At 41.2% G+C, this 26,608-nt stretch overlaps 2 protein-coding genes across 2 annotated transcripts in view; one reads left to right on the forward strand and one right to left on the reverse strand.

Moving 5' to 3' along the window:
- Positions 1 to 15,363, forward strand: part of LOC309514037 (uncharacterized protein) — a gene marked incomplete at its 5' end in the record, with an annotated part of 29,639 nt that extends 14,276 nt beyond the window's left edge. Inside the window, 6 exons of the mRNA XM_082190150.1 lie at positions 6,225 to 6,364; positions 6,813 to 6,926; positions 8,016 to 8,176; positions 8,274 to 8,427; positions 10,807 to 10,956; positions 14,681 to 15,363. Of these exons, the coding sequence (XP_082046276.1) occupies positions 6,225 to 6,364; positions 6,813 to 6,926; positions 8,016 to 8,176; positions 8,274 to 8,427; positions 10,807 to 10,956; positions 14,681 to 14,713 (752 nt within the window). The 3' untranslated portion in view covers positions 14,714 to 15,363. The remainder of the gene's footprint in view (positions 1 to 6,224; positions 6,365 to 6,812; positions 6,927 to 8,015; positions 8,177 to 8,273; positions 8,428 to 10,806; positions 10,957 to 14,680) is intronic.
- LOC309473977 (plexin-A1-like) overlaps positions 1 to 26,608 on the reverse strand; it is a 141,247-nt gene that overhangs the window by 62,991 nt on the left and 51,648 nt on the right. The window lies entirely within an intron of this gene.

Here is a 26,608-nt window from a genome sequence, read left to right on the forward strand (position 1 = left end):
AAATTTTTTTGATCATATTCAGTGAAATTGACACTATAATCCGACAGAACAACATAAATAAGGTGGTTTTAGAAAAAAACCCGAGCTTCTAACTCCACCTGGAGCGTGTTATTTGTTTTGCAAAAATCCACCGCTCCCGCTTCATCAGGTCCAATCAGCGCAGGGGGGTGTGAGATCTGACTGTCAATCACAGGTCGTGCACACGCCACAGATCCCCCCTCACTCGCGCACGTTAATATCACGTGCACACGCCACGCCTGAAGTTCGCTAGGAGATTGCATGAAGCGTGATGGCGGAGAGAAAATCTACTAAAATGCTTCCAATTCCTCGGTTATTGCTATCTATGGATAGATTAGCCAGGGCAGCCTACCTCCGAGTCCATGGTGTTGATAGATGCTGAAGAGACGGACGCGTTCACAGAAAATCAGGTACACACGCACAGTGACGCACTGACGAGCACGACCTCGATGGGAGGGTGCTCGCTGGTAGTGGGGAGGGGCATGAGAGTTGTAAACATTCAAAATTTTGCCTAATCGACCCAATCTGCCAGACTTGCCGACGGCAGCTTTAAAGGGATAGTTCACTTTGAAATTAAATTTTGGTATGTTTTAGCTTACCTCAAGGGCATCCAAGATGTAGGTGTCTTTTCCGCAGTAGTTTCAATTTTGATATTTTTAGGTCAAACCGTTCTTGTCTGTCAGTCATATAATGCAGGTCTATGGTCACCATCTCAAAGAGCATGCACAGAGTCCAAATTAAAACAATTCCCCGTCGTCCAAATTAAACAATTCCCCATCGTAAGTACACATTGATGGCCTAAGACACGAAACGAGCGGTTTGTGTGAGAAAACGAACAGTATTTATATAGTTTTTACCTCTTATACACAGCCATGTCGAAGTGATCTGATCTGACGTGTACGCAGACTGGTGCATAGATATACACTAGATGTCGCCTTAAAGACATTCGTTCCAATAAACTGCCGTAGACAAGGCGACATCTACAGGGTGGGCCATTTATATGGATACACCGTGGTGGCATGGGAGTGGTTGGTGATATTGAGGTCCTGTTTGTGGCACATTAGTATATGTCATGGTCACCACCCGTCTTGAGGAGTTTGCCCCCTCACATGTACTGGTGTGCCACAAACGGGACTTTGGTGTCACCAGCCATTCCCATGTTGTTGCGGTGTATCCATATAAAAGGCCCACCCTGTAGTGTGTATATATCTATGCACCAGTCTGCGTACACGTCAGATCACTTGGACATGGCTGTGTATAAGAGGTAAAAACTATATAAATACTGTTCGTTTTTTCACACAAACCGCTCGTTTCGTGTCTTAGGCCATCAATGTGTACTTACGATGGGGAATTGTTTAATTTGGACGACAGGGAATTGTTTTAATTTGGACTCTGTGCATGCTCTTTGAGGTGGTGACCATAGACCTGCATTATATGACTGACAGACAAGAACGGTTTGACCTAAAAATATCAAAATTGAAACTACTGCGGAAAAAAAGACACCTACATCTTGGATGCCCTTGAGGTAAGCTAAAACATACCAAAAATTAATTTCAAAGTGAACTATCCCTTTAAATCGTTTTTGACCTAATTATTTTGCACTGAAATTAGTCTGACACACGAGTCTGTCGGCTCTGACAGCGTTGCATCACGTGCACCTGCACAATATCATAGCCTATGATTTCCGAAAATAGTACTGTTGTCAACTAGTGATATCACAAGAACTTTTGAGGAATATACAACCAGGGGTTAAATTGGGATTTATTATGTGGGGGGGCTCTCCCTAGGGGAGTCCGGAGGTATGCTCCCCTGAAAAAAAAGAAGGAAAAAACCCAACATTAAATGGCAATTTCTGGAGAGTTTTGTGCAAAGAAATGGAGAAATTGAGTGTTACATGATATGTGAAAAACTGCAAGGTTAAGAGCAAATACTTTGCATTGTTGTAGTATTAACAGGTATTAGGACATTTAGCATTTACATTACTGTTAATCAGCAGTGGTGGAATGTAACGAAGTACAAATACTTTGTTACTTTATTTAAGTACATTTTTCACATATCTTTACTTTACATAAGTAGAATCAATAGTGCATTGGCTACTTTTGACTTTTACTTCGTTACATTTTGCAGCAATTATTATACTTTCTACTCCACTACATTTCTACAATGTTTCGTTACATTTTCTGATCAGTTTTCCCCTGCCAAAACAGGGATTGAAAAATCTCCTGTTTTCGGTGCTGATGCGGTGGTGACGCGTTCATGTAACATGTAAGGGTGGCGCTGCCAATAAAGGCCTAAAAGCTGTCACAAAGAACCGGCAAAAGTAATGATTATGAATATGTAAAATATAGCAAGGAGACATTTTAATTGTTTATTAATGAACAAGTGTTTTCTAAAAATTACACATGCAGCAGTCTGTTTACTTTTTGAATTGTTCTGTTTAAAAGAAGACATTTCAAGCTTTCTATATATTTTTTTTACCTCAGAATAGTTTATATCTCACAATTCTGATTTTATAACACGAAATTTCGACGAATATCATGCAATTCTTACTTTATATCTCCCAATTGCGACTTTATTACTCAGAATTGCGACTTTATTTCTCACAATTCTGACTTCATATCTCGCAATTCTGAAAAAAAAAGGGGCGTCGCCACTTTTGAATAAGAAACAATATCAAGACTATAAAACTCTGCACATTAAATTTTTGACTTTATTGATTCTGCTTTTATTCGTAATGCAATGGACCGGTCAACGGGACATAAATGAATCCTTAAAGGATGGCACTTTATGGGACATTTGCACAAAAAGAATAAATAACTTACCGTAGCCTATTTTATAAGTCGCTCCGGAGTCGCATATCAGTCAAAAAATGCGCCACGAGGAAGAAAAAACATATATAGCCTAAGTCGCACTGGACTAAGTCGCATTTTTTTAGAAATTTATTTCACACACACACAAAATAAATAAATATTTACAGACAGTTCTCCGTTACGGACGTGAGCGCTCTAAAGCGGCACTAAAATAATGTTTTAAAACTTTCACAGAGACCTCAAACTGAAAGCACAAAGCCTGTCTTTAAATTTAATTTCGTTTTGTATTAATTGTATCTTAATTTTAATCGATGTTTCATCAACCAATTGTCTGGATTTAATAAATAAGAAGTAAATATACTAGGCTATTAGAAAATAGATAATCAGGACATGGAGGCGCTGGCGAACCTGGAGCTCGTCTCATAAATGAACCGAAACTCAGCGTGGGCCTATAAGGTAGCCTATTGCCTCACAGACCTGAGACATATAGATAGCTTGAAATGTCTAATGAAATATTTTACATATTTGCCTGTTCCTTACAAAACACTGACAGTGGGGTTTTTGACTGGGTTTTTTTTTTCTTTTCTTTTTTTGAGCAGCTGCGGACAAATTCTTTCGACACGCATACAATAGACTATTACGTAACACTCTGTGCTTATGTTTTAAAAACATAATTTAACATATAAATAACAGTTTTTAAATAGCCCACTTAAAGTGTTTATTACAAATAAATGACTAAATGCTAAAAATGTAGACATTTTAATGAACAAACATATGCGTTGCATTTACAATTCTGTGAAAACAGCACCCCCACTTCCCGCGGCCCTGAATACCGTATTTTCCGCACTATAAGGCGCACCGGATTATAAGGCGCACCTTCAATGAATGGCCTATTTTAGAACTGTTTTCATATATAGGGCGCACCGGATTATAAGGCGCATAGAATAGAAGATACTGCAGTCAAACGTTTGACTGGGTTTGCGTTATGTAGTGGTCACCAACCTTTTCAAGCCTAAGATCACATCCAAAGTCCAAATGTAAACCAAGATCTACCACTTGCAAAAAAATATGAAACAACAAGTGGCTGAGCTGTAAAACCTTGTTTATATTTGACGCGTCCGCATGAGCACGAAGGTAATAAAAAACTAATATCCGTCTGCTCGGGCAGATTCGGCTCAAAGTCGTGCATCTTCGGATGCGGAGGCGCTCGCGCGGCAAAATGACGTCATTGTGACAGCGCGCGCGCCTCCGCATCCGAAGATGCACGACTTTGAGCCGAATCTGCCCGAGCAGACGGATATTAGTACATCTCATCACACCGGCACCCAGTTTGCGCGACTAAATCAGTTGTATGGTCTGGTGTTCAGTCTAAAACAAAACAGTTGCGTCAAGATGCCTCGTCTGTTTGGGGAGGTGCGCGCGCAGTCAGCGGAGGCTCGCGCTCCGGTGCCAGGCGAAAGTAAACAAAAGGTTTAAGTCAGCGGTTGTTTTACAGACATTAATATAAGGTGCCAGATCCATATATAAGGCGCTCCGGATTATAAGGCGCACTGTCGTTTTTTGAAAAAATTAAAGGCTTTTAAGTGCGCCTTATAGTGCGGAAAATACGGTAAAATGAATGTTATGTTCTGTGGAGAGTATCCGGTGGGTAGCCTAGTATTACTTTTGGTTTGCGCAGTGTAATTCACAGAATTACAAAAAAAATATTTTGCCACCTAAAAGTTAAAGATTTTTTGTGTCACGTCCACGGCATGTGTAGCCTATTTCCCTCATATTAAATATTAAACGCATGTGTAGACTGATATTTTTCTAATGTCTGGACTAGGGCCGCAACGACGCGTCGACGTCATCGATTACGTCGACTATGAAAATACGTCGACACGCATGAAATGCGTCGACGCGTAATTATTTACGTTTAAATATCGAGTAATGGCGGCTTCTGCTCCCTCTCATGGTGAAAATGACGGACCACGATCATCCAAAGTATGGGAATACTTTACCACTACGGCCGAACAGAAAGGTGCTTTCACTATGCAAACTATGCCCCATTCGGTGACAATAAAATGGACTTTAATTTATAACTTAAACTTAAATCTGTTAACGAAGCTTTCATTTGCCAGTTTTTAAAAGTTGTGTATGCACATGTAGACTAGAGACCTGCACTCCCGCGGGTCACAACGCAACAGAGTGCGGCGCGGGAGCCGGGAACATAGATCTGATGGCCGGGCGCGGGCGGTAATGCACTCGTGTGTGTGCTGGTTGCGGGAGAATAAAACGATTCGCGGAACTCCCGCGAAATAGAATTATCTATAAATTGAACATCTAAAAACGAATAAATTGTCATTCATCTGTTTGACAAAAGCAACAAGAACAACTAAAACAAAATAGAAACGATTTACAGGCCAGAGTCTCTATCTATTTATAACATGTTTGCAGCGTTGAACAATGTAGCCAATCACAGACATATGTGTTGATTTCTTGAACGCCAATCAGATGCATTTATGCTAGAATCCCCTCACCGCTCAAAATGGACTTTTTGTTCAGTGCTGAATTCTGCATACTGGCAAATCATCTGATTATAGCAAACAAAGTGTAGATATTATGAAAGATTCATTGTGCAGCCAGTTTCATTGATAATAACAGAGTTAATCTGTGAGATCGCGATGAACTGAGATGTCAGCTTTTTAGGAATTATTAAGGGAGAAATCCGTCCTGCGCAGGTCTCTAATGTAGACTTTAAAAACAAACGACTAACGTTATATTAACATTAACAGTAGCCTATAGGCTGCAATCTAGTGTATGTGAACCTTTTTGCAGATAAACACAAGTGCATTTTCGGACAAGTTAATTGAGTAAATCATACTCCCACTACGGTAATTAATAACAGATTATAGTAAACACATTTCCTAAATGGGCCTGTGTATCTTAAATTTTTTTAAATAGTACCATTAGTTAAAAATAAAGTTTAAAATGCTTCCTGTTCGCATATTTCATAATAAAATGACAATTACCCTTTCTGAAAGAATTTTTTTTTTGTCATCATTCATAGATTTCATGTTAAAATAATATACATTTACATTTACATTTATTCATTTAGCTGACGCTTTTTATCCAAAGCGACTTACAATTGCTATATATGTCAGAGGTCGCACGCCTCTGGAGCAACTAGGGGTTAAGTGTCTTGCTCAGGGACACATTGGTGTATACAGATGCACTACCCTCTTCAAAATACAGCTGATATATTGTTGTACTTATTATTTATTGGAAAGTTTGCCAATGGATAAATCAGCTAATCCCAAAAATAATCATTAGATTAATCGGAAAAATAATCGTTAGATTAGTCGACTAATCGAAGAAATAATCGATAGATTAATCGACAACAAAAATAATCGTTAGATGCAGCCCTAGTGTGCAGAGAGCGCAGAAAGCGAGAGAAAATCCTCTCCCTCTACAAGAAGCAGCAGGAGGAGAGGATTGCTCAGGCAAAGGAGAGGAAGAGAAGAGCGAGCATCATCCATCACACATCAGATAACAATGTAATACTCTAATAAGCATAAAGATATGTGTGTCATACTAATAGCACTTCTCATGTGAAGTGCACAGGAGACTGGACTCCCAATTGATGTTAATAGAGCTTTGTGTTAGCATGCTGCAAAGCTCACAACAATAAAATAAAATAGACAATTCAACTATTTATAAGTATATACACTTCCGGTCAAAAGCTTGGAATAATTACGATATTAAGTCTCTTATGCTCACCAAAGCTGCATTTATTTGATGAGAAATAAAGTAATGTTGCGAAATATGTTATTACAATTTAAAATAACTGTTTTCTATTTAAGTATATAATTTATGCCTGTGATGCAAAGCTATATTTTCAGCATCATATACAGTCTTCAATGTCACATGATTCTTCAGAAATCATTCTAATATGGATTTGGTGCTCAAGTAACCTTTCTTATTATTATCAATGTTGAAAAATAGCTCCCCGACGAGCTGAGCAGCGAGGCCAACGCAGTAGAAGAAGTGGAAGCCATCTCTCCTTTTGAGGAAGCTTTCCAGCAAATCAGAGAGGCCACTGGAGTCACAGACCCACGGGTGAGGACACACAACACAACATTCAACTGTTTTCAGTGTGTTAGGGGAGTAACAGTTTAGGACACAAGGACCAGATGTTTGAAAGAAGACCCCGGAGTCAGAATTATAATAAATTAAAGGAAAGTTTTACTGAAGATAGTTTGCAGTTTCATCAGCAGAAGTTCAGCTTCAAGACTCACACAGTAGTTCGTAGGCCGCCCCACTTACAGTTACAAAGATCACAGCAGTTATATCCTACACCACACACACACACACAGCAGTTATACCCTTCACCAAGGTCTAAGCTACGTCCTTTATTCAGGTTGCAGTTTCTGATTGGCTAAGAAATAGATAAACATAGTAATTTTCCACACATATACATATAGACGGAAGCATATCTCTATCGATTATGCCGCTGACACTCAGACCCTGAAGTTAGACACGTCGTGACCTTCCAGGTCACAGATCTGCATTGCTGGGCGCCAGCATGTCCAGAACAATAACTCAGTCAATCTCCAATAATGCCAGTGGTTCCTTAACCTGTAACCAAGAAGACTAACACACACACACACACACACCGACACACAGCTTCTCTAAGGTTGGATTTGGCCAGGCTCTAACTATAAACAGGAGAGTCCTCTCAAAACATCAAGATAATGCATTCTTTCTCTCAAGGAGAGCTACACTTTAGTCTAACTGGAAAGTAAGGCTTTAACAAAGAAATGGTCCCTTAAACTATTGGCTTCAATGACCCTATGTTTTAACACGTTGAAGACCTTTCTCAAACACAAAACAAATCCATATTTCATTTCTGGAAGCCGGGCTAAATGAGCAAGCACTGTTACTGCATTCAGATATCAAACACAGACATTAAAGAATACATGAAAAGAACATTTCAGTAATCACACTGGTAACTTCTATAACAAAGTAAAATCCCCAGAGAAGTCATTTAACTCATTTGATATTTAGAAGGAAAAATATTGATTAATACCTTGATTATAATCACTCATTACATATACATTGAAGTATATTATAGATTACTCCTTGTTAAGCAATGTTTATTCTGTTCTTGTGTTAAGCAATGTGTATTCCTGATTTCTCTTGTTATAGGAACTAGTGGGCCTGTTTATCTCTCGGAGAAAAACACAGGAACGTTTGTTGAAGATGAAGGCAGAAAATGAGAGTTTGCTGCTTCCACTGAAGGAAGAGAGGAATATGCTTCAAACTCAGCTTCAGGATATGAAATACTCAGTAGAAACTGAACTCTCAAGGTAAGAGCAGACATTGTAGACAGTGTGAATATGATATCACTTCACATTCTCTGTTATTGTGACTGAATAGTAACATAACATTATTGTCCTCGGTCAGCTCTCTGCAGGTTTGTGAGCTTCAGCAGCAGCTTGAGCAGACGCAGCAGCGCCGTGATGCAGCTAAAGATCGTCTGTACGGACTCAAACATGCACTGAACGCTGCCAAAGCAGGAGTGAAGCACCTCAGTGAAAAACTTCAACACATACCACTGGTACTAATGAATCTTGTCAAATACATAAACCCCCTGGTTTCAGGGTAAATTCAACCCAGGGTCCTTTGCACCATGACCTCAAGCATTCCATGGGTGTTTGGCTTGAGGTCATGGTGCAAAGGACCCTGGGTTGAATTTACTCTGAACCATCCCTTTAATTTTATGAAGAATACTTTCTGTGCACCAAAAAAAACAAAATGGACAGTAATGATTAGTCAAGTTGCTGTTATTGTATTTTGGCTTGTAGAAGATTTGTAACTAGTGAAACATTGACTGTTTTGTTTACTTTAGGAATATATGTCATATTTTACTTTTTTGGAAGTTGTAAAATAACGCTTACTAATATTACTAATATGTTGTTTATTTCATGACCCTTTGCAGTTCCTTGCCAAGATAGCAGAAGATCTACCCCAGTATAACACGCGCATTCAGTTCCGTGAGGACCAGAAACAGGACTCTTTTGATGGTGAGACACTAGCTCATATCACCATGGAATCTCATTTCTGCCACATAAGAAAAAAATCATGCTTTGGTGAAATACCAAGTCATAATTATGAGATAAAAAGTCTAAATGTTTTATCACAATTATGATTTTTTTTCTATAACTTTTTGTTTTCATTTACTCTTTTTATGTTATAATTTACTTTTTATATTTTAATTAAAACTTTTTGTAATTGTGACTTTTCCTGACAATTTAAATTTGTATGCCATAATTGACTTTTTATCTCATAATTTCAACGCTTTGTAATACTTATGACTTTTCTTGATCATTTAAATTTGTTATGCCATAACTGACTTCTTATCTCATAATTATTGCTTAATGGCGGAAATGGGCTTCCATACATGTGTCCTATATCTGAATTAAGCTTTTTGGGGCGTGAAGTCACACATATCAGGGTATTTATATAGTAAAAAAAAAAAACTCCTCAATAAAAAATCCTACTTGATATATTTACAAATAATTTTTAGCTTGAAAAATATATTTTATCATTCATCGAGGTATAAATAAAATATGCTATTAGTTTTTACTTGATGGTTACACCACATGACATTTGTTAAATTTAAACTTCTTGTTGAACATAAAAGCCATATGAAATCAACACGGATACAAATATTACATACAGTATATCTAAGAACTTGGCATACTGTATGTGTTTAAAACTTTTTTTCCCATTATACTTCTTTATCTTGGGCACTCTGATTTTCATTTTGCACCAGTGATCACTGATTTGTGAACTTGGAAAGCTCTTGACCAGGAACGGCCATGTGTTTTTTGATGTACACAGTTCAAAAGCTCCCTCTTATCAAGATGTTCACCTGTGCTGTTCTGATTTAGTTCCATTCCTTAATCTGTACACTGTGTGGAAGTTAAAGCTCACCCTTCTGTTGTACAGAGTGGTGGTGGATTTGTTAATGTCTCAAAGGCCAGATCACGTTTACGTGTGATTGTGTGTGTGACTGAGAGACTGGCCTACTGGTACATGGGAACTATGAATGCTGTTGATCCATATGGAACAATAACAGAACTATTACGTTTAGCAGACAGAGCTGACACACACCTAACACACCTGCATGTCTTTTCTGTCAACAGATGAGGACAACAGGAGCAATGATGAGGATGTCATCACCCGTGTCAAGCTAAAGCAGCAGCCGGAGTCAATCATTGACCAAGCAACCATTGACCAAAGAAGATCAACCTTGATCCATTAGCACCTGCACTAAGCCATTCGGCTGATATCGCTAAATAAGCTTTAACTTTAATAATGTTTGACCAAGGAAAAAAAAGGCTTCTTCTTCAAAAAGTTGACATTTTGGTTTTTTTGGTGCACAGAAAGTATTCTTCATAAAATTAAAGGGATGGTTCAGAGTAAATTCAACCCAGGGTCCTTTGCACCATGACCTCAAGCATTCCAGGGGTGTTTGGCTTGAGGTCATGGTGCAAAGGACCCTGGGTTGAATTTACTCTGAACCATCCCTTTAATTTTATGAAGAATACTTTCTGTGCACCAAAAAAAACAAAATGTCAACTTTATTCAGTAATTTCTTCCCTTCTGTATCAGTCTCCAACGCACATTCACGAGAGCACCACGACGCATGCGCGGCCTCGCGTGCATCTTCCTCTGCTTGTAGGTTATATGTCAGAACGCCAGCTGCTGCGTCATCACCACACACACACACGTGTCGTGGTGCTCTCGTGAACGCGCATCGGAGACTGATACATAGTATAGGTGTTTTAGAATGTTTTTTTTAGAAACTGCATAAGAAAAATTCATTAAGTGTCCAGGGATGTTTTCTCTGTAGTTAGTGATTAAGGAAATGTTTTTACATTCAAATGATGCATGCATGAAATGTCTGAGCATTCCTCTTGGTCTCTGGCAGATGAAGGGTCCGACACCACAGCTGACTCCAGACTCAGAAGAACAAACACTGCAGCTGATGTCTGAGGCTGAGCAGAAACTGATGCTGCTGAAGGAGGAACTACAGGGCAAAGATCTGGCAACCATCCTGAAGGAGATAGAGGAAGAGGAGGTGAGGAACAATGATTAGTCAAGTTGCTGTTATTGTATTTTGGGTTGTTGAAGATTTGTAACTATTGAAACATTGACTGTTTTGTTTACTTTAGGAATATATGTCATATTTAACTTTTTTGGAAGTTCTAAAATAACACTGACTAATATTACTAATATGTTGTTTATTTCATGCCTCTTTGCAGTTCCCTCGTCCCGGTTACTAACGTAACCTAGCTTACCTGGCTAGCTTACGCTATGAGAAAACTCCATTTCTCGAGAATATTGAAGCCAAATCTTTAAAATGCAGTGCAGCTGCACAGCATACACAGATAAACAGCGAGTACGGTCATTGGCTGTGCTGCGGCAACTGCACGAATCTATGGCGAGGCAGCTCAGACTCACGAACCAATTCCAGGTTATAAAACCTCATAAATGTGGACGGCGAGGCCCAGCCTGCCACCGCACATATCTTCAATGGGTATTCCACTTGACCAAGCCCAAGACGAGGCCATGCCTCTCGTGGAATGAGCTCTGACCCCTTGGTGCGGCCGCCAAAGCATACGAAAAACTGTTCCGACTGTCAGAATGCTCCCGATAAACTCTGAGAGCCCTGACGGGACAGAGTAAATTCGTGTCTCTTTCATCCTCTGGTGAGCGAAGAGCTGCGAGTGAAATAACCTGTGCTCTGAACGGAGTCGAGAGCATTTTAGGAATATAACCATACCTTGGCTTGAGGACGGCTCTGGAGTCGTTAGGCCCAAACTCAAGGCAGGACGCGCTCACTGATAGCACATGTAAATCGCCCACTCTCTTGACTGAAGCGAGCGCCAGAAAAAGAGCGGTTTTGAACGAGAGGTGCTTCAGGTCCGCACACCGAAGCGGCTCAAACGGTGCACCCTTCAATGCTTCCAGGACCGTGGAGAGGTCCCAGATAGGCACAGAGGGGGGTCGCGGAGAGTTTAGCCTCCTTGCCCCTTTAAGGAAGCGCACAATGTTCCTTCCTAGTGATTGTCCGACCACAAGAGCATGAGATGATGTTATGGCCGCCACATTTACTTTGAGCGTGGAGGGGGTGCGACCCGCGTTCAAGAGCTCTTGCAAAAAAAACCAGTTCACTTGGTACTTTGCATGAGTCGGGGTCCAAGCTCCGTGCTGCGCACCAGCCAGAGAACACCACCCATTTCTGAGCATAGAAGTGCCTAGTTGAGGGCGCTCCTGCTTCAGTGATGGTTTTTAGCACCCTATGCGGGAGACACCCAGGTACCCGTTGAGGGGCCATACATGAAGGGCCCACAAGTCGGGACGGGGATGCCAGATTTTCCCGTTCGCCTGCGTGAGGAGATCTCTTCTCAGCGGAATTAGCCATGGGGCTGTTTCCAGCAGTTGTGTCAACTCGGAGAACCATAACTGGGTCTGGAAGACCCAGCACTGCACACTTGCTTTCCCTGATCTGTTCGATGACTTGTGGTAGCATCGTGACCGGAGGAAATGCATATAGCGGGCGGCTCGGCCAGTCGTGGGCAAGCGCGTCCTTGCTCTTTGAGAAAAATCCTCTTCTTAATATCATCATTCATCTTTGTCATCAGGATACGTACCAAAAACTTTTAAGCTGGCTATGATTAAACCGCTTGTTAAAAAAACGCAACTCCAACTTGATCGTACAGAATTAGTCAATTACAGGCCGATCTCGAATCTACCTTTTCTTTCAAAGATACTAGAAAAGGCGGTATCCTCACAACTATGTTCCTTTTTAGAAAGAAATGATATCTGCGAGGATTTTCAGTCAGGATTTAGACCGTACCATAGTACTGAGACTGCTCTCATAAGAGTTACAAATGATTTGCTCTTATCATCCAATCGTGGTTGTATCTCTCTATTAGTGTTACTCGATCTTAGTGCTGCATTTGATACTATTGACCACAACATTCTTTTAAATAGACTCGAAAATTATGTTGGCATTAATGGAATTGCATGAGCACGGTTTAAATCATACTTATCCGACCGTTATCCGTTTGTAGCAGTAAATGAAGAGATGTCTCATCGATCACAAGTTCACTATGGCGTACCACAAGGCTCAGTACTAGGACCGTTGCTTTTCACTCTGTACATGCTACCCTTGGGAGATATCATTAGGAAGCATGGAATTAGTTTTCACTGTTATGCTGATGATACTCAGCTCTATATTTCTTCACGCCCTGATGAAACTTACTAATTCACAAAATTAACGGAATGCATAGGTGATATAAAAAATTGGATGACTAGTAATTTCCTACTACTTAAATCTGAAAAAACAGATTCTATTTATTAGACAAAAAATGTCCTCACGTAATAATCTAGAATACTGTCTAACACTTGATGGCTGCTCTGTTAAGTCTTCGTCGTCGGTTAGGAACCTGGGTGTGCTCTTTGATACCAATCTTTCATTTGAAAGTCACGTGTCTAGTATCTGTAAAACCGCATGCGGAACAATTAGTCCATGCGTTCATGACATCAAGGCTAGATTGTTGTAATGCTATTATGGGTGGTTGCCCTGCACGCTTAATATTCAAATTACAGCTGGTCCAAAACGCAGCAGCTAGAGTTCTTACCAGAACCAGAAAGTATGACCATATTAGCCCGGTTCTGTCAACACTGCACTGGCTCCCTATTAAACATTGTATACATTTTAAAATATTGCTGATTACTTACAAAGCACTAAATGGTTTAGCTCCGCAGTACTTGAGCGAGCTCTTAACGCATTATAGTCCTTCACGTCTATTGCAATCTCAAAATTCCGGCCAGTTGATAATACCTTTTAACACCAAAACTTTGGAACAGTCTTCCTAACATTGTCCGGGAAGCAGACACACTCTGTCAGTTTAGAGCTAGACTAAAAACACATCTCTTTGACCTAGCATACACATAACACATTATAGACTTTTATAATTCAATGTTAGGCTGCATAGATTAGGTCAGCCGGAACCGGGAACACTTCCCATAAATCCTGATGTACTCGTTACATCATAAGAAGAATGGCGTCTACGCTAATATTAGTCTCTCTGTTTAGTACGATGGTTAGAAACTTTGTTAGAAGCTTAACTTTTTGTCATCTCTCTTCATTGTTAATTTTAAAACAACAGGGAAGACTTGGCCTGTGTAAAATCTACATCATTTCCTAGTAAAATTATCACTCAAGGTATTGTTGCACAGTCACGCTCTCCTGACTTCATCCGGTTCAACAACTTTGCCATGATTATTATATTATTATAATATAGAATTGGCTGTCTGCAGTTTTACATGTATCCCCTCATGCCCATGGTGTTTGATTGGTAGGCAGACAGGCTCTTTAAGCCCATACATTTATACTGTGCAATATTTCTATAGATGACCAGGGGAACGCTGCCTGTGTAACTTCGGGTTCACCTCATCTCCCTGACTCAGTTACTCAAGGTATTATTTAAATGTGGTGCCGTGTCCATCACTAGACACACTTGCTAATGTGCAATCAACACTTACATTATGTTTGGTTAGACATAGAAAGCATAGAAAGAAGCTGGATGTATCTTGTTTTTAACAAGCATGTTAATGAAAACAATCTAACTTGATTTTTAGCAGATCTAAAGGCAATTTATTATCACACACATTTTGTCTACACAAGTTCCAGCTTGTTTGGCGATTTTGAACAGCAACATCTCTTCCTGCAAGTAATTTTTTTTATCTTCTAATCTTTGTTTTAATTGTTCAGGTGTCTGTGTTTCATCAAGGCGGTGTGTGAAGAGACGACAACGCAGTACTGAAGTGTCAACCAGTCTCTCCGTTTACTGAAGTGAGGTGGACCCCGGCCGTATCCAGATCAGATGGTGGATCTGCACCTGGACCCAACCATGACGCATCCCTGAAGTGCCAGCCTCATCAGCCCTGTGAAGGCCTCATCGACACGACCAATCTGACCTCTGACCTGTAACGCTGCCTGGATCATAATCATACACTGTTCGCTCGTTGGCTAGAGGAGAACTGGCCCCCGACTGAGCCTGGGTTCTCCCAAGGTTTTTTTCTCCATTCTGTCACTGATGGAGTTTTGGTTCCTTGCCACTGTTGCCTTTGCTTTTGGCTTGCTTAGTTGGGGACATTTAATATTCAACAATATTATTGATCTGCCTTAAGTATAATAAATATCGTTTTCTGGTGGACGATGATGCAATTTTCTTCTAGAAACAAACTTTGTTGTATTATTTTCATGTTATCAATGTGAAGCTGCTTTGATACAATCTGTATTGTAAAAAGCGCTATATAAATAAAGGTGATTTGACTTGACTTGACCATGGTCTGAGGAGGAGATGTCAGGATTCACTTTTATTTTCCTTCATTCATTTTTACAATGCTGTCCTTTGTTAAGGAACGGATTCTTGAGGTGACCAAATCAAATAAAGTTCAGTGATTCAACTAATGTTGTTTTGTGTATTAATAATGACAAACCTAGATTATTAAATGCAGATGAATCAAGTTTAGTAGTCAAACATAATGAAATCAACTAATGAGCTAAATATACTTGGTGAGACCTCAGCAACTTGCGATCCTATCCACAATCTCCACCAAACAACAAAAGAGCAAGCATTATTATAATAATGTGATTAGGTTGTCTGAGAGAATTGAGGTTGCTTGTATTGAGACTATAACCCTACGCTCCACAAATAGGACTGGTTGAAGGGGAGTGTGTAAGTGCATTTTCTTTTAAAACTTTGACAATGTCAATCAAGACATTAAAGCATGGAGGCCTTCAAGTTACTTATTAGGCTATTTAGGCTTCGTTCTCCTTTATATGTTGCTGCTTTTTATGTTCTTGTTGCATTCTATAAACCCTTACTATTAAAATTGCTAGTAAAGCTGATGAACTCTGATAGAAAGTGAAACTTTTTAAATAGGTTTTAACATATACCCTCATCACTTTGTGTAATTTGTGACAATATCCCAAAGTAGATAAACTTGTTTTTGAAGAGTGGGTTGGTAAGGAGCAAGTGTAGTTAGTAATATTTGGAGAAATGAGATTCCTTTATGCATGTTGTTGATGTTAAAAGTCCAGGTCATTTCTAAAGGTAGATTTTATGCACTATAACCTATTAATCGGACTGGTGATAACGTGAAAAAATACGTGAAAACGTTCTGATTTGACATCTTTATGCATGGGAAAAAGAGGCAAGAAGAAAGTTAAACAAGTTTGGCTTGACACCATGTCTTCCGACGCATCTGGCTCAACTGATCAATTTGAGAATTCAGCATCAGCCTCGAGTAGTGCTGGATTTAAACTTAAGAAAGATACCGAATCACAGTGGTTTGACACATGTCCAAATTTCGACAATGAGGTTGTTGTCACATCCCTCCCCAGATAGCAACATTGTTTCGGCCCAGATCCGGCCCACATATGGCACTTGTGGAATGCAGATCTGGCCCACATGCAGCGTGGAATGACGGCCCTTGGGTGGCCCACTCCTGTTTGCCAGATCTGGGCCACAAGCAGGCCATAGCAATGCCACATGTCAGCCAAGAGCAAAGAAATAAACCAGAACTGGACCTTATCTGAGCCACAAAGTCTGTGTGTATTAAATGTGGAGTCATTTAACAGTGATTGGTGTTTCCATCAGGCGCGTAGCCAGTAATGGGCCAGGGCGGCACTGGCCCGCCCACATTACTCACTGGCCCGCCCAGGCAAGTTTGATCAAAATACATTTTTAGTTTCTTTTTATTATTCAAATGTATTTAAGAAAATATATTAATATAAACCTGATTTATTGTTGACTGGTGTGTGTGTTTAATTTGTTTTCCGAATAAAATGGAACTGTTGAAGCAAGTTGTATAAACTCTCTCTCCGGAACGTAATTGGTTGCTATGGTTGCTATAGACTCTCTGGGCGGCGGGCTCTGGGCTAATTTTGGTAACTTAGCTGCTTTTTAGCCAAAAAGTTATTTGAAAAAAGAACTCTGTGACTCTTTGGACTATGATGAGACCATTTCTGTTTTCAGCACTAAACCCAGGCACTTACGTCTTGTTTTGTAGAATGAAAACAACAAAGGTAGGCCTGTTGTTTAACTAATTTCCTTAATTTTTGCCCGTGAAGTGATTTAACCCATTCAGACCCTGCGTCCATTACAATGGACATCACATGTCAACCCCCCTTTTTTTTTTACTTCTGGAGCATTTCACCTAGTTTAAAGCCTGCAGTCCATTAGATTGGACGCTTGTCATCCAATCAAATGGCAGTAAAGCTCTGCATGTAGTAATTATAAAAAAAAAACACTACTTTGAAGAGAAGCATGTCAGCACTTCACTCCAAACACAGAAGCAAGCAACATTTTCTATGGTTTTATTTAAATTTTTTGATATGTTTGTCAGTATTTCATAGTTTGTATGTAAAATAGAAAGATTGAACTTATTAATTAAAGTTAAAAATCGATTGTAGAATTTCAAATTTTAAATCAGGATTTTTTCAAATGTGTCTGTCCATTAGAATGGACAGTGGGTTCAAAAGCCTGTTACTGAAATCACATTCCAGTAATTGAAGTCCAGTAATGCTGATTGAAATTTCTTATATAAAAAATCTATATCACAGTACCAATACATTTTTTTTACTTTTTCATATGCAGAATATATAGTTCTTGAAGTGCTTGAACATATAGCTGATGGAAGTATCTCAGATGTTGACTTTATGTGGAGTGATGATGAGGAAGATGGAGATGTAAGAAAAATATCCGTATTTAAAACTTTATAAAGTAAAATGACTAGCTTCCGGCGAAACTGTACAAAACATACAGATTTGACATAAATCTAAAGCGTAACTTGAAAATGAATCATTTTTCTTACACAAACGCATCGCTTCGCTTCAGAAGGCCTTTATTTACCTCCAAGAGCCGCATGGAGCACTTTTATCATGGATGGATGCACTTTTATGGACTTTCAACAGAAACAACCATTCACTGCCATTATAAAGCTTGGAAGCCAGGACATTTTTTAATATAACTCCGATTGTATTCGTCTGAAAGAAGAACAATGTCATACACCTAGGATGGCTTGAGGGTGAGTAAATCATGGGCCAATTTAAATTTTTGGGTGAACTATCCCTTTATAGGTATAGTACACCCAAAAATTATATTTGTCATCACTTACTCATCCTTATGTTGTTCCAAATCTGTATGAGTTTCTTTATTCGGCTGAACACAAAAGAAGATATTTTGAAGAATGTCGGTAACTAGACAGTTGACAGTATAGCCATTGATTTCCATATTTTTTCCCATTATAGCCTATATTTCCTAATAACTACATATTATATTATGATATAATATTATCATTATTAGTAATTATTTTGAAAATTACAATAATATTTATCAGTAATGTATCAATATAGATATTACAGTACAACACCGTATAATTAATTACAGCAAAAGCAGATCAAATGACGAAATACAGTACAAATCCAGTAAAGTACTATTTGGTAGTTTACAGTACTGATCTTGTGTACTGTAAAGTGAATTACAGTAGTTACTGGAAATCGAAATACATGCATCATGCATGGCAACCGTGCTGCCATAATGTACTGTAGAAATACAAGAAATCGTTAACAGAGAAATTGTTTCAAAGATGCACACAGTAAATTACTCTAAAGTGAATGCGTTGATTGATTCCTAGGTTTATTTTGTTATAAATAAACAAATGTGCGATCTATAAAGCAAAAACCTTACAATTAAAGTTGAAATGTTGTAATGTTCAAGTTTTTGATCTAAAAAAAGAAAGATGCGCAAAGAAAATGACTCTAACATGACCATATTGATTGATTCTAAGATATTTAGTTTGTTACAAACAATGTGCAATCTATAAAACAAAAACCTCAAAATTAAAGTTGAAATGGTATACTGTTGGAAAGTTTTTGACCTTGAGAAAAAGCTTTAAGTATATACTAACAATTTTTATGTTTATTATTTAATTTTATGTTGGTACATTTTTGTGAAGTACACCTGTTTTGACCTGACGTCCATTGAAATGGACAAAAAAAATTACAATTAAAGCCAAACATTTTTAATTTTTTTTTTATTTGTTCTCATTTATAGAAGCCTCATGAGCTGGGAAAATGTACTTTTATATTTTTCAGAAACTTAAAACATAATTCAGGTCTGAAGTGATTTAAGGCGAGACACGGCAGGCAAAAACATAGGGTTTTTTTTTCACTGGTCAATTTTGAGATTTTTGGCCATTTGTCTTCAATGCCTTCTTTCAGACTTGTGGTGAAAAAAAGTCCAAAATACACATTTTGGTCTTTATTTTACTACATTTTGTCTATTTGCGTCTGTAGATTTCTCCTAAATTCAACAAAAGTTGGCGTTCGCGTTCTAAATCAATATGTTGCTCCGCCATCGCTTCTGCACCCTTATTGCTGGTGGTTTTTCCAGCCTAATTACTGAGCTCTGTTGGTTGAACATGATGATTAGACAGTGTTTTGTTATTGCCTTTGCCGAATATTGCAAAATAAAGGTGTAACTGTTTTTGCAGTTTGTCTATTCTTTTTTTCTAATCTCTAAGGTTTAATTATTTAAGTCATTTTTTTTTTCTAGGAAAAACTATAGGCCCACTCACTTTTTCACTGGCCCGCCCAAAATACAATTTCTGCCTACGCCACTGGATATATGGTTCAAAGCTCACAAACATATTGGTGATACACCTTCTATTTCTCAGTTCTCTCCTATCTGGAGTAATGCACAGTTCACTCCGGGCAGGGCAGACGGCGGTTTAGTTTATAATATAATAAATATTCATAAAAATGCCTGGCGTCAATAAGCAAGCTATTCAGCGAAATGTTTCCGAGCTCCAGCGAAAAATTCAACTTCTGGGTAACTTAAGTTTTTTATTACAGATTTCGCCAATTAAGCTGAAACAGTTAACGTTAACTTAAAACCTGCTTAAATAGTCAGTAATATTGCGGCAGTAGTGGAATAATGAGTATTTCAATTGTTTTCTTATTATTGCTCTTATTAATAATGTATTCTCAAGGATGGCAATGTTGTGTTGTAATGTCAGCCTGGAGTTATTATATAGCAAAGTTGCTTCTATAGCTGTTTAATACATTTATATTACCTTTAAATTGAATAAAGAGCTCAGTAAAATTGTCTACAGAAAGTTAATATTGCATTAATTAAACCCAACTTCGCATGAATGTTTCTCTCTGTCCACTAGAGAGAGAAAGAAGCGCGAATTTCGAAAGCTCTCAGTCTGTCATCGAGAAGAACAGAGAAACCATCTGGCAGCTGAAACATGCGAATGAAAACATGCGCAAGAAACTGGCTGAGGTCAGACATTATGAACACACACACACATATGTAATGTTAAAACATATCCATATCATTTAAGTCACGTTATAGCTGTATTTGATGCATATCTTGGTCTTGGTTGTTCCAGGGAGAGGAACAAGTAACCAAGGATGTTTTTCAAGACCGTGGGATGGAGAATGAATCATTTAGGAACATGCCCGTTAAGGTGAGGTTAAATGAACCTTTATATCAGTTATTTAAAAACCTTTTTCCACTTCTTTCACTTGTACTATCCAGTGGTTACAGAATCACCTGCATATCAGTTGTGGTTGACAGTCATTTTTGTTGTGCAGTCGGCTCTGACGGTGCTGGAGAAGGAGGTTTGTGATAAAGCGAAGAAGCTGAATGCTTTGAAACAAACCACTGACACACAGAGGCAGCGTTTGGAGGAGTTGAAGCGCCAGTACGAGAGCATGAAGCCTCTGCCTGACAACCAGGAACTAGACGAGGAAAAGGTAGAAATTGTCTCTTTTTTTTATTTTGAATGAACACTGGTGAATCTTACAATTTAAGAATTGTCCAGGTTTCCTCCCAAAATCGAAAGGAAAAAAAGCAGTAAGAATATTGAGCCTTTTTTTCCAGTCAAATCATTTTTGTCCCAATTTCTCCTTACTGTAATTACTGTAAACCATGCCCACAGTTTTATCCATCCATCCATCCATCTTCTTCCGCTTATCCGGGGCCGGGTCGCGGGGGCAGCAGTCTAAGCAGGGATGCCCAGACTTCCCTCTCCCTAGACACTTCCTCCAGCTCTTCCGGGGGGACCCCGAGGCGTTCCCAGGCCAGCCGGGAGACATAGTCCCTCCAGCGTGTCCTAGGTCTTCCCCGGGGTCTCTTCCCGGTGGGACATGCCCGGAACACCTTCCCGGGAAGGCGTCCAGGAGGCATCCGGAAAAGATGCCCGAGCCACCTCAGCTGGCCCCTCTCGATGTGGAGGAGCAGCGGCTCTACTCTGAGCTCCTCCCGAGTGACTGAGCTTCTCACCCTATCTCTAAGGGATCGCCCAGCCACCCTGCGGAGAAAGCTCATTTCGGCCGCCTGTATCCGGGATCTTGTCCTTTCGGTCATAACCCACAGCTCATGACCATAGGTGAGAGTAGGAACGTAGATTGACCGGTAAATCGAGAGCTTCGCCTTACGGCTCAGCTCTTTCTTCACCACGACAGACCGGTACAGCGACCGCATTACTGCAGAAGCTGCACCGATCCGTCTGTCAATCTCCCGTTCCATCCTTCCCTCACTCGTGAACAAGACCCCAAGATACTTGAACTCCTCCACTTGAGGCAGGAACTCTCCACCAACCTGAAGCGGGCAAACCACCCTTTTCCGACTGAGAACCATGGCCTCGGATTTGGAGGTGCTGATTCTCATCCCAGCCGCTTCACACTCGGCTGCAAACCGTCCCAGTGCATGCTGAAGGTCCTGGTCTGATGGGGCCAACACGACAACATCATCCGCAAAGAGCAGAGATGAAATTGTGTGGTCCCCAAACCTGACCCCCTCCGGCCCCTGGCTGCGCCTAGAAATTCTGTCCATAAAAGTTATGAACAGAACCGGCGACAAAGGGCAGCCCTGCCGGAGTCCAACATGCACCGGGAACAAGTCTGACTTATTGCCGGCAATGCGAACCAAGCTCCTGCTCCGGTCGTACAGGGACCGGGTAGCCCTTAGCAAAGGGCCCCGAACCCCATACTCCCAGAGCACCCTCCACAAGATGCCGCGAGGGACACAGTCGAATGCCTTCTCCAAATCCACAAAGCACATGTGGATTGGTTGGGCAAACTCCCATGAACCCTCCAGCACCCTGTAGAGGGTATAGAGCTGGTCCAGTGTTCCACGACCAGGACGAAAACCACACTGTTCCTCCTGAATCCGAGGTTCTACTATCGGCCGGATTCTCCTCTCCAGTACCCTGGAATAGACTTTCCCGGGGAGGCTGAGAAGTGTGATCCCCCTATAGTTGGAGCACACCCTCCGGTCCCCCTTCTTAAAAAGAGGGACCACCACCCCGGTCTGCCAGTCCAAAGGCACTGTCCCCGACCGCCACGCGATGCTGCAGAGGCGTGTCAGCCAAGACAGCCCCACAACATCCAGAGACTTGAGGTACTCAGGGCGGATCTCATCCACCCCCGGTGCCTTGCCACCGAGGAGTTTCTTGACTACCTCGGTGACTTCAGCTTGGGTGATGGACGAGTCCGCCTCCAAGTCCTCAGCCTCTGCTTCCTCAATGGAAGACGTGACGGCGGGATTGAGGAGATCCTCGAAGTATTCCTTCCACCGTCCGGTGATATCCCCAGTCGAGGTCAACAGCTGCCCACCTCCACTGTAAACAGCATTGGTAGGGCACTGCTTCCCCCTCCTGAGGCGCCGGACGGTTTGCCAGAATCTCTTCGAGGCCGACCGATAGTCCTTCTCCATGGCCTCACCGAACTCCTCCCAGGCCCGAGTTTTTGCCTCCCCAACCACCCGGGCTGCAGTCCGCTTGGCCCGTCGGTACCCATCAGCTGCCTCAGGAGTCCCACAAGCCAGCCAGGACCGATAGGACTCCTTCTTCAGCTTGACGGCATCCCTTACTTCCGGTGTCCACCACCGGGTTCGGGGATTGCCGCCTCGACAGGCACCGGAGACCTTACGGCCACAGCTCCGAGTGGCCGCGTTGGCAATGGAGGTGGAGAACATGGTCCACTCGGACTCAATATCTCCAGACTCCCTCGGGATCTGGTCGAAGCTCTGTCGGAGGTGGGAGTTGAAGATCTCTCTGACAGGGGATTCGGCCAAACGTTCCCAACAGACCCTCACAGTACGTTTGGGTCTGCCGAGTCTGTCCAGCTTCTTCCCCCGCCATCGGATCCAACTCACCACCAGGTGGTGATCAGTTGACAGCTCCGCCCCTCTCTTCACCCGAGTGTCCAAGACATACGGCCGGAGGTCAGATGAAACAACCACAAAGTCGATCATTGACTTCCGGCCTAGGGTGTCCTGGTGCCATGTGCACTGATGGACACCCTTATGCTTGAACATGGTGTTTGTTATGGACAAGCTGTAACTAGCACAGAAGTCCAATAACAGAACACCACTCGGGTTCAGATCAGGGGGGCCGTTCCTCCCAATCACGCCCCTCCAGGTGTCACTGTCGCTGCCCACGTGGGCGTTGAAGTCCCCCAGTAGAACGACGGAGTCCCCAGTCGGAGCACTTTCCAGCACCCCTCCCAGAGACTCCAAGAAGGCCGGGTACTCTGCACTGCCGTTTGGCCCGTAGGCACAAACAACAGTGAGAGACCTATCCCCGACCCGAAGGCGCAGGGAAGCGACCCTCTCGTTCACCGGGGTGAACTCCAACACATGGCGGCTGAGCTGGGGGGCTATAAGCAAACCCACACCAGCCCGCCGCCTCTCACCATGGGCAACTCCAGAGTGGTGAAGAGTCCATCCTCTCTCGAGGAGTGTGGTTCCAGAGCCCAAGCTGTGCGTAGAGGTGATCCCAACTATCTCTAGTCGGAATCTCTGAACCTCACGCACAATCTCAGGCTCCTTCCCCGCCAGAGAGGTGACGTTCCATGTCCCTAGAGCTAGATTCCGCGTCCAGGGATCGGGTTGTCTAGGCCCCCGCCTTCGACTGCCGCCCGATCCACTTTGCACCGGCCCCTTACGGTCCCTCCTGCAGGTGGTGGGTCCACGGGAGGGTGGCCCCACGTCGCTCCTTCGGGCTGAGCCCGGCCGGACCCCATGGGGGGAGGCCCGACCACCAGGCGCTCGCATACGAGCCCCAACCCCGGGCCTGGCTCCAGGGTGGGGCCCCGGCTGCGCCATACCGGGCGACGTCACGGTCCTCAATTTTGTTGGCATCATAAGAGGTTTTTTTGAACCGCTCTTAGTCTGACCCGTCACCTAGGACCTGTTTGCCTTGGGAGACCCTACCAGGGGCATATAGCCCCAGACAACATAGCTCCTAGGGTCGTTCGGGTACTCAAACCCCTCCACCACGATAAGGTGGCAGTTCAAGGAGGGGTTTTATTATCACCATTATTATTATATAATCTAAACAATTCACGAGAATACGATTTTTTTGCACATCATAATGAGAATTAGAGTAAAGAAGGGAACTCTGCCATAAGTTTCCCTAAGTGGTCATTCTTCCATTGTAAATGCTCTTCTTCCTTCTCTCAAGTCTTTCGTCTTCCCCTCTGTCTTGATTAGTGGGAAGCAGAGTGTTTAGCCACCCTGTATCGATGAGCACAATTAAATATGTTAGTTCAAGCAAGAAAATGAATGAACTTGTGTGCTTGTTTTATAGAAATTGCGCATTCTGGAAAACAGATTGGAGGAAGCGCAGCTGAAACGTCATGAAGCAAAGAACGTAATGCGAGGATACCTCAAAGAGAAGGACAAACTACAGGTATCTGAGAAAGAACAGATGAACTGGTTCATGTACAGACTGACACAGCACACACACATAAACCCACACAGATGTGTATTATAAAGCATGATACCCCATATATTTAATGTTGAAAATTTAAGCAATCCAATGTATCCAATGACACTCATCCATACCATTCAAAATATATTCTTATAATAATCATAAATGTTTCTTGAGCACCAAATCAGCATATTAGAATGATTTCTGAAGGATCATGTGACACTGGGAATGAAGAATGGCTGCTGAAAATTCAGCTTTGATCACAGGAAAAAATTACATTATAAAATAGATTAAAATAGAAAACAGTTATTTTAAATTGTACAGGTGTGCATAAGAGACTTCTTTCATTAAAGGGTTAGTTCAGCTAAAATTGAAAATTCTGTCATTAATTACTCTTCATCTTCGGAACACAAGATTAAGATCTTTTTTATGAAATCTGAGAGCTTTCTGTCCCTCCATTGACAGCTACGCAACTACCACTTTCAAGCCCCAGAAAGGTAGTATAGACATCATTAAAGTAATCTTTTAAAAATATTTAAAATAAATATTCTTAATATTCTAATATATAATAATATTAAATATTGCGAAAAAAACAAACATAATTTACCACCTTATTTACAAAATATTAATCTCCAGCATGCGTTCATGCAACAACAACACACATGCGCCACGGTGCTTTTTCGGTGATTACTTATTCCCTTTCTGGGGCTTGAAAGTGGTAGTTGCATAGGCTGTCAATAGAGGGACAGAAAAATATCTTCATTTGTGTTCCGAAGATGAACGAAAGTCTTATGGGTTTGGAACCACATGAGGGTGAGTAAATAATGACAGAATTTTCAGTTTTGGGTGAATAATCCCTTTAAGATTAAAACTCTTAGCGACCCCAATCTTTTGAACAGCATCATGGTAAATAAACATTTATGATTATCCTCTTATTTGTTTCTTCAGGGAGACAGTTTTACATTTCAGCCACGGCTGGACAGGATGGAGGCAGAGATCCACCGGCAGACACAAGTGCTCAAAGAACTGCAGGTCACGAACGGTGACGCTCACTTCTCAAAGGATGCAGCCATGGTAAAGACAAAGCATTTAATAAATGATAAAAAAAAAATGGGTAACACTTTATTTTACAGTGTCCTTGTTACATATGTTACATGTACTTACAATAGTATTAACAGTTAATTATGCATAATTACATGCAACTAACCCTCAATCAAACCCTAATCCTAACCCTATAGTAAGTACTTGCACTTAATTAATATTACTCAGTACTTAAATATATAATTACACTGTAACAATGACACCGTAAAATAAAGTGTAACCAAAAAATGTAATGAGATAATAAAGCAAGCATACGTGTAAGTGTGCCATGGTAAAGGTTGTGCAAGTAATGCTTCTCGTAAAGAGTAGGGGTGTAACTCCGGTGTCCTGCCCAAATTCCCTCCATTGGCCTTTATCAATCATGGCCTACGAATAAGAATCCTCATGCTTTCAATTGGCTTTATCACTCTCTCTCCTCTCCACCTATAGCTGGTGTGTGGTGAGCGCACTGGCGCCATTGTTCTGACAGTGGATGCTGCACACTGGTGGTGGTTGAGGGGAGAGCGCTCTATAAATGCCTCATTTCATTAAGATGTGTGTGTGTGTGTGTGTGTGTGTGTCCAGGCTGAGCTGCAGCTTCAGGACGAGAAGGTGTGCAGTCTGCACTCAATGAAAATTGGTAAATCCCCTGGTATTGACGGGCTTTCAGTAGAATTCTATCTTCACTTTTGGGAGTTTATTAAATTGCCTTTATTTCATATGTATAAGGAATGCATCAGTCAGGGAGAGATGACCTCTACAATGAAACAGGGAGTTATATCCCTTATACCCAAGTCAAGCAAGGACCCTTTATTAATTGACAATTGGCGGCCTTTTACTCTTTT

The sequence above is a fragment of the Leuciscus leuciscus genome (assembly GCF_965113295.1).
Source record: "Leuciscus leuciscus genome assembly, chromosome: 14".
Classification (NCBI taxonomy): Eukaryota; Metazoa; Chordata; class Actinopteri; order Cypriniformes; family Leuciscidae; genus Leuciscus; species Leuciscus leuciscus.